The sequence below is a fragment of the Lactuca serriola genome, chromosome 3 (assembly GCF_051521515.1).
Source record: "Lactuca serriola cultivar US96UC23 chromosome 3, Lser_US96UC23_V15, whole genome shotgun sequence".
In the NCBI taxonomy this organism is placed as follows: domain Eukaryota; kingdom Viridiplantae; phylum Streptophyta; class Magnoliopsida; order Asterales; family Asteraceae; genus Lactuca; species Lactuca serriola.
In genome coordinates, this window is record NC_136410.1 from 49,568,260 (window position 1) to 49,577,668 (window position 9,409).

Genomic DNA, 9,409 nt, shown 5'->3' on the forward strand with positions numbered 1-9,409 from the left:
TTTGAACATTAGAATAACATGAAAATTCGACCAAAGCAGAGAAAAAGATAAGAGTAACACATAAATTGTGCACATAAACAATAATCAGATGATTTGTAAAAGAATTCATCATTAAATCAAAAAGCTTTGCTAACCTGGCGTAGATGGTGGCGTATTTGACTATGATGATGCCAATTATTCGAACATGATGTTGCAAACAAAATCTTTCAAGAAAATATGATAATAGATGGATAATATTATACTTATACATAATTTACAAAATGAAACCGGAAATGATATCAATCTTTGATTTGAAATCTACATATTAGTTGTGAATGGATTTCAAATGTGAAACGTACCTTCATATTACGTGATCTAAAAAAGAAATGACAAAATCTCTCAAGAAAATATGATAACAAATGAATGATATTATACTTATACATAATTTTAAAAAAAAACGAAATTGGAAAGGATATAAATCTTTAATTTGGAATTTTACATATTAGTTGTGAATGAATTTCAAATATGAAATCTACATCCATATTACATGATTTAAAAAAAGGAAAACATAAAATTTTGTTTGACAATCGGAAGCTTTTATTGAATTAAATACATTTCATTTAAAAATGTTATTGATTGGAAGATATTAAATATTATTGGAATCAAAATGCAGCGAATGGTGATGTCAACAAAATATCTAAATGTGGAAAAAATAGAGATAAAATGTAATCAAGGTCCTTCATATTACGTGATTTAAAAAAGAATGACAAAATCTTTCAAGAAAATGTGATAACAGATGAATAGTATATACATAATTTACAAAAAACGAAATTGAAAATGATATCAATCTTTAATTTGGAATTCTCCATATTAGTTTTGAATGAATTTCAAATATTAAATGTACATCCATATTAAGTGATTTAAAAAAAAAAGAATGACATAAAATTTTGTTTGACAATTGGAATTTTTTTTATTGGAATTAAATACATTTCATTTCAGCGGATGTAAGTTATATTTGATTGAAAGATATTAAAGATTTTTGTTTTTTTTATAATATGTTATTATATTTAAAAAACAAATGACAGAAAATTGAGATGTCTGGATTTAAATACATTCTATTTCAAAAAAGATAATTGATTGAAAGATATATTAAAGATTATTGAAATTAAATGCATGGAATGGTGACGTCAACAAAATATCTAAAAAGTGAAAAAAAATAAAGATAAAATGCAATAATAATCTGATTGTTTAGGCCATCTCCGATGGGAGTTTAGTGGGGAGTTTAATCTCATTAAACTTAAAGTCTCATTGTGGGAAAATGACTAGGATTCAATGGAATGAGGAGTTCAATCGTATATTCTCTCTTTTTACACACACACACACACATATATATATATATATAATATTTTTTATTTTAAATTTTAAATTAATGCTAATTTTAATTGTAGTTTTTAATTTTTAATTTCATGCTAATTTTTTTTTTAAATAACAATAAATAAAAAGAAAATAATAAATGATGTGACAATCCATTAAATTTAATAGAGTTTAATAAAGTGTAAAGTTTAATGAATAGAATTATACAGTGAATGAAATATATAGGTGTGAATCCATTGAACTCATATTTGAGTTCAATAATGCATTAGAGATAGTCTGAAGAGTAAGTTTTGTTTTAATATATAACAATAATAATAATAATAATAATAATAATATTGGTCTTTGTTGATCCTCCCCGGAATGACCCAACCTCCCTTGGCTAATTACCAAAAAGTTCACCCCACCCCTCAATACTTTCCAAGATCAAATCATTTCAGTGGTATTCTTCACCATCTTTGACAGTCCACAACAGCAGCGAACACAAGGGTTTTCTTCTTCCACCGTCAGGTATCGGTCCTCCTTATCCCTCTTTACTCTCTCTCTTTCTTTCGGTATCTGTTTTCCTCTCTCTCTCTCTCTCTCTCTCTCTCTCCCGCTTTTTTCTTTATCTCTTCTTCTCTCTTTTTCTAATGCACCTAACTTATGATTGTAACCCTAGATCCGTCATCTATTTCCCTGGGTGTTAGACTTCGCGTAGAATCTTTTGATTGATTTATATATATTTCTTTTCCGATGAAAGTTTGTCGTTTTTATTGGGTTGGAGTGATACATCAAGTTGAATTACAGTAAGCTCGGATATAATTTCATATAAACATGATATTAAGCGTAGTATGTCCATGTGTTGGCTTTTCGATCAACCAAGAATTGGATTATTGTTCTTATCTTGAACTTGGAACTTATATGGAATTTAAATATCAGTTTTCTTTAATCAACTTACAATCTATCTAAATAGCTTGTTCATACTCTTTCAGCTTCTCAAACTGGTTCCTGAGGGCTCCAATAAACCCAACATTGCATCACTTGGAGAGGCAGAATCCGCTTCTGATTTATGAGTGTTGTATTGATGATCTAAAATTGCAATACGCAGGTATCCTGCCATATATACCTTATGATTTGCTTGAAATGATGATTATACTCTAATGTCAGAGTTCAAAGTACATCATTCTTTGAATTATTCTAACTTTCTTTATTCAGGGGGTTATTTGTGATTCACTAGAGGTACTTGACAAATCTCTGTCCATCATCCTTTGATTTCCTCTTGTGATTATATATGGGCTGAATGATCATTTCATGGGAGGTATAGAGGATGATGAACCACCCTCAAAACGTGTGAAAGCTTCTTCTAAAGAACAAAGAGGTCTTTCAAACGGAAAGTTTCTAGAAAAACCTGCAAATCACTCATTTGCTGCTTCAATGGCTCGCCCCCTAGCCCTAACTTCCCAAGGGGATGATGAAGTAATTGGTACAAAAGGAGTTAAAAAAGTGGAATTCGTTAGAATTATAGCTGAGGCATTATATTCTCTTGGATACAGTAAAACCGGGGCATGTCTTGAAGAGGAGTCTGGAATACCTTTTCACTCATCTACTGTCACTGTCTTCATCCAACAGATTCTTGATGGAAATTGGGATGGAAGTTTATCTTCTTTACACAAAATTGGTATAGTGGAGGAATCTGTAATTAAGTCAGCATCCTTTATGATATTACAACAGAAGTTCTTTGAACTTTTGGATCATGGAAAGTTGATGGAAGCTTTGAAAACACTGAGAACTGAGATATCACCTCTTGAAATTAACAGTAATAGAGTCCGTGAGCTTTCTTCATTCATTTTGTCACCTGCTTATAGGATCATTGATGGAGTTTCTGGTCAAGGAATGGTCAAACTGAAGCCTAGGTCACAACTACTTGAAGATTTGCAAAAATTGTTTCCTCCAACAGTGATGATACCTGATAGAAGGTTGTTACAGCTAGTAGAACAGGCTCTTGATTTACAACGGGAAGCTTGTTTGTTTCACAATTCTTCAGTTGGAGAAACATCATTGTTCACTGATCATCATTGTGGAAGAGATCAGATTCCTTCACAAACATTACAGGTCAGGGCTTCTATTTATCCTGTTTCTTCAGTTTGTGATTAGTTTTCAAGTTATGAGCATTGATTTGTTTCAGTTATGGTGTTATAGATTTTACAAGATCACAACGATGAAGTCTGGTACTTACAGTTTTCTCAAAATGGGAAATATTTAGCATCCTCATCAAGCGATAATTCAGCAATTATTTGGGAGGTAACACTGCTCCCTCTTCTATCAACATTCAATCACTTTCACCCTTATATCAACTTCCATCTTTTGATTTCTTTAAGGTTGATCTGGATGGAAAACTCTCACTAAAACATAGATTAATCGGTCACCAAAAGTCTGTCTCTTGTGTTTCATGGAGCCCGAATGATGATCAAATCCTGACATGTGGTTTAGAAGAAGTTGTGAGGCGTTGGGATGTTTCATCTGGTGAATGCCTTCAGGTTTATGAAAAGGGCCTCATTGGTTTAATCTCCTGTAATTGGTCTCCAGATGGGAAGTGTGTGTTCTCAGGGTTAACTGATAAAAGCATAATAATGTGGGGTTTGGATGGAAAAGAGATAGAATCTTTAAAAGGCCAAAAAACCATTAGAATCTCTGATATACAATTAACAAGTGATGGAAAGTTGATTGTTACAATTTGCAAGGAAACCATGATTCTTTTAATTGATAGAGAGTCAAGAAATGAAAGATGCATCGAGGAGGATCAGATGATAGTTTCATTCACATTATCAAAAGACAATAAGTATCTTCTTGTTAGTCTCGTGAATGAAGAGTTACATCTTTGGAACATCCAGGGGCATATTCGTCTTGTTGCAAAGTATAAGGGGCATAGACGTTCTCGGTTTATTGTTAGGGCTTGCTTTGGTGGACTCGATCAGTCATTCATTGCTAGCGGGAGTGAAGATTCACAGGTATGTATATATAAACTTATAGATTGATTCATAAAGATGTTGAGAAATGAAGTAATGTATGATTTTTTTTTTAAAAAAAAAAAATGGATGTAGGTTTATATATGGCACAGGGGATCAGGGGAGTTGATTGAGACATTGGAAGGGCATTCAGGGGCAGTTAACTGTATCAGTTGGAATCCTGCAAATCCACATATGTTGGCATCAGCAAGTGATGATCGATCAATACGTATATGGGGGTTGAAACAGTTACATGTGAAACAGAAAGGTAAAGGGAAATTAGTATCTGGAAACGAAAATGGAAATGGTGTTCACTATTGCAATGGAGCAACAACTTGAATAACACTTGTTTTTCGTGTAAATACATGGACTTGACTTGCTTACTCACCAAACACGACCAATGGATATTTGTAATTTAATTTGAATCTGAAATGCATGTTTACTTGCTTCTATCATCTTAATAAATGTTCTCTACTGCTTTATGTGTGGCAATGACTGCTTTGAGCATATGTAGAAACATATGATGGCTAGTGTTTTTTATGTGGTAAATGTCTTGGCTTTAAATTCATGTGTGTGTTGTCCAGAAGAGTTTTTTGTTTGTCTGCCTAAGAAAGTCTGATCACGTGTCTTAGAGTGGGTGGGTGCCTGTATGAGAGGGGGCATGCATTCGAGTGTGCATGTATGAATGAAGGATAAAATGATATGATGAGAGTGATTTTATACTTGTTATGCTAGCCTATACATGGGGTCTCATATGTCCATTTTTATGTGGTTGTAGAGATATTAGACGTGATGAGTTTTGAGAAATGGTTCTAGACAAAAGGGTATGGTCTGCATTGTTGGTACCATAGAGGGTACAACCATACCAATGGCTTTCCAACTTGTATTGAGGAAACATAAGTCTTATTATACTTGATTGTTATGACTTATATGTGATCGAGGAACCCACTAGGGAGTTAAAGGAGTTCATTCACAAAACTATTAAAGTGAGTACATGGTGTTTTGAGCACATATAGCCATACGTATGACGTATTTTCATATTGTGTGCCTTGTGAGTATATATACTACATATTACTTTCTTATACATTTACTTTGTTGTACATCTTACAAGTAAAAGAGTTTTGAGAAGGGGTCTCTCTGTAAAAAAATTTATGATTTTTAAAGACTTCTCTAGGTTACATTAATCATCATGACATGTTGCATTCATTCATGCTCAAATATGGGTGAAGAGACTAGTGTGATTAGGACACTTATAGAGACCTGTGTATCTATTTGAGATAAAATTTGTGTTGTCATTTAAGAAGGCCTTAACAACACACTAGAACTTTCAAACCCTTCATGTGGTGCTCATTTCTACCCTGCTTTTGAGAGTTTGAGCATCTGAGTATCTAAGTATGCGTTGTGCCAAGTATGATAACATGTTCTCTGTCAAACCATCTTCCTTTGGGGATATATCATGGGAGCCCTTCAACAGAAAAGGGACATAAAGATATATAAACATATATGACTAGGGAATTATGCATTTGTGTCAATATCATGTAGTGCATCGTTTAAGTACATTGTTTATTCAGTTTAAGTTATTATACAATGCTTTTTTCCAAAAATAAATAAATAAATAAGGAATTTTTTAGATATATAAGGGGTTATTTTAATGTACGAATTCGTTTTCTTCATAATTTGTTACTTTATCAATACAAATGTCGATTATAAGAAAAAACTAACAAAGGTTTTGGGTTTAACTAGGTATTTTGATTTCGATTCTCAAACAAAAAAGTGTATCTTAATTAGGGGTGACAAATCGGGTTATCGTGTCGTGTTTTTGTCTGACACGACACGACACGACAAGGTTTTATGTAACACGAACACGACACGACACGATGTCGTGTTTTTCTTAACTAACACGAAAACGAACCGATTAAAAAACGACAAACACGACACAACACGACAAAGATAACATAATAAAAAAATATTTTTTTAATTAATATTTAATCATACATAACACGACAAACACGAAAAACACGACAAATAAATGTTAATCGTGTCAATTTCGTGTCGAATTTTAAACACGAACACGACACAACACGACATCGTGTTTTTTACACTTAACACGAACACGAATCTGAATTTCAGTTTCGTCCTAATTTCGTTTCGTGTCGTGTATTTTTGTCGTGTCGTGTCAACAATTGTCACCCCTAATCTTAATTGGCTTACGGAAAAGGTGTGATATTTGATGCTAATAATCTTTCATCACCAACTTATTATACCTCACTTAAATGCTAAGTTAAGATATCGATAAACTCACCATAACAACCTATCTCTTATCCTAAATAGGCTAGTTAGGTCATTAGAAGAACAACGAAATTGCTTTGGGGTCAAATGAATTAGCCAAGCAAGAGTGATAAAAGTTGTTACGATTTCTTAACAAGATAATACATGGGCAGTGTGTGACAACCCGAAACTTTCACCCTATGTAATTGGTCCGCGTGTTGTCTTTAAATCTTGAATTCATCATCCTTTCTAAATCTTGTGGTTCCAAATGCGTGTTTTGGACATAATATAGTCTAACTATGGGTCTTAGGAAGAGTTGGAAAGTGTTTTGCATCATGGAATCGGATCAAACACACCAAAGGAGGTGTGTGCGGCCACACTTTTGTGTGTACGGCCACACACCCATGTGTGCGGCCGCACACCCAACCGCACACCCTCTAGCCTCACACCCAAACCTATATATAGTTGGATACCTTCTTCATTTCTTCCATTTGGATACTCCTTACTCTCTCTCTCTCTACTTCTTCTCTCTAAAATCGTCAACCAAGAACACCTTGAAGGCTTCATATTGTGAACTAGATCATCTTCAAGCTTATTAGGGGTAAACACTTGAGTCTCAAGCCTTAAAACTCATCATATTCATAGTCCCTTGAAGGTGTATGGTCACATACCTTCATGAAGAGGGCAGCACACATTCAAATCTCCTTAGTGTGAAGAGCAAACACTTCATATGGACTCACAAGAGGAGTGTACGGCCACACACTCCTGTGTACGGCCGCACACACACACTAAACAGCCGCACACACTTGTGTGCAGCCTCGCACACCCTTCTGGCCGCACACCTCAGCCGCACACTCAATTTCAAGGCCATGCACTCACTTAAATGCCCACTTTTGGCCCTAAACTTGCATGAATCATTGAGTATGGACCATGAGACACTTGTATTCAGTAATGCCGAGCCCTAAGAATGTTTATCCATCATGTTTAAGCATGAAAACATCCTAGTTCTAACCCAATTGTGTGTCATCACATGATTTATAGGAACCATTGGCATTCAGGGCATCCGTTGACATTCGAACCCTGTGACAAACTGTGAGTTCATACCCCTTTAATGAACCTTTCAAATGCTTTTATATGTTTTAAGGGGGGGGGGGATACAAGTCAAATATACGTGTTTATAGAAATTAATCACATGTGATTCACTATCCGTAACTCAAATCACATGTGATTTATCACTATGCCTTATAAAAAGAACTTTATGTTTTAAAAACTATGTTGGATAAATAAACTATTTCTAAAATGTTCCCTTTTGACAAGATTTTCATTAAATATATTTTCTTATAAAATGTAACCACACTAATATATTTATATAAGTAAGACTTGAAGGACTTAGGACCGATAGCTCGCCTTATTTCCTATTCTTGTTTGATTGTGGGCTTAGGGTAGTTGTTATCCGTCCGACTGTCGTTGAATTCTTAATTATATATCATGTATATTGGTGTTGGATACGGGCCTTTTCATCTCAATCAATGTCTACACTACTTAATTGCCAAGAATTATACACACTAAGTTATCTATAATGGGTATAGTTAAGGCCACTGCTACTATCTTACACACTATAATACACACTAATACGAGACGACTCACTAGTAAGAGAAACTCACTATGAACTATACAAAGGACTACTTCACTATAATACAAGAGAAAGCACTAATCAGGGGATAACTCACTAACTCACTATGAGATACGCTACTCGCTACATACTATGCCCAAAGTTTTCCGACAGGAAGACGACGCTACATGTATAGATCTATACGGGGCAGACACTATTACATCCCGACTGTTAATCTCAGTCCGAGCCTTGCAGGCCCAGGGATGCCGCTACTTCTCTACACTATGCATGACCGGGAAGGTCATGGGGTACTCTATTACTCACACTATCAGAAGCATACAAGGAATACACTACATTCACACTAAAATGCTAATACTAAAGAATAAGTTAAAATCCCGAAGTAAATAAGTATATAATACTAATGAGAGTTTGCACCACTATTACTGATATCAGGCATAACTTTCTTATTACACTACTTATTGGGGGTTCACTAATATACTTTTATTACAAACGATCTCTTTAAAATAATGAGACTTACATGCAAGTTACAGGTTTTTCAGTTATAATGTATTTCTGGAAAATATAAGATTTTATAGAGTTTCCTATTACTTACGAATGTAAACTACAACCCTCACACTATCTATACTAATGCATTTTATACTAAAACTCACACTAAACTCTTATGAACTCACCAGCTTTATGTTGATACTCGTTTTCAAAATAACTTGTATCCTCAGGTCAAAGATAAACAGGTACAGGTGCTACATTTTGGTGAAGGTGGAGCATACAAGATCCATCTCTTATTTTTGCATACTTTTGGTGTTTGTTGAACTTTACAGAACACACTTGTAATTACACTCACTATGTAAATGAAATGGTTGCATGTTTCTTGTTTTTACTATTATACAATTGTGATGATACTGTACATGACGTCCTCCACCCCGAAACGTATTCCGCCGTTATTGGTTTTGGGGTGTGACAGATTGGTATCAGAGCATTGTTTATAGTGAATCAAGTATATCAACCTATAAAAGATATACGAACTATAAACACTTCGGGACTAAAACACTCTGACCAAGAATATATATTGTTAAGTATCTAAAAGATTTAACTAAGTGTATATATATATATATATATATATATATATATATATACGCATAAAACACAGGAGCCAATATCATCCTAGAACAGA

General features: G+C 34.1%; 1 protein-coding gene across 2 annotated transcripts; it reads left to right on the forward strand.

The window, feature by feature from the left end:
* Positions 1-1,704: 1,704 nt before the first annotated feature.
* LOC145092223 (WD repeat-containing protein 26 homolog) lies at positions 1,705-4,792 on the forward strand. Of its 2 annotated transcripts, none has more exons than XM_079030154.1 (6): positions 1,705-1,860; positions 2,325-2,440; positions 2,548-3,444; positions 3,532-3,633; positions 3,711-4,340; positions 4,434-4,792. In XM_079030154.1, exons 3-6 carry the CDS (start codon positions 2,644-2,646, stop codon positions 4,674-4,676), a joined length of 1,776 nt encoding a protein of 591 aa, XP_078886280.1. In that variant the 5' UTR covers positions 1,705-1,860; positions 2,325-2,440; positions 2,548-2,643; the 3' UTR covers positions 4,677-4,792. The 2 variants fall into 2 exon arrangements, with proteins under 2 accessions (XP_078886280.1, XP_078886281.1); XM_079030155.1 differs by lacking the exon at positions 1,705-1,860 and adding an exon at positions 1,909-2,138.
* Positions 4,793-9,409: the final 4,617 nt, after the last annotated feature.

What these genes read in the sequence shown, in the direction of transcription:
- LOC145092223 (XM_079030154.1), top strand. Translation starts at nt 2,644, where the DNA reads ATGGGAGGTATAGAGGATGATGAACCACCCTCAAAACGTGTGAAAGCT. An exon ending in TTCCTTCACAAACATTACAG is followed by an intron (nt 3,445 to 3,531) that starts GTCAGGGCTTCT and finishes ATGGTGTTATAG; the next exon opens with ATTTTACAAGATCACAACGA. An exon ending in ATTCAGCAATTATTTGGGAG is followed by an intron (nt 3,634 to 3,710) that starts GTAACACTGCTC and finishes GATTTCTTTAAG; the next exon opens with GTTGATCTGGATGGAAAACT.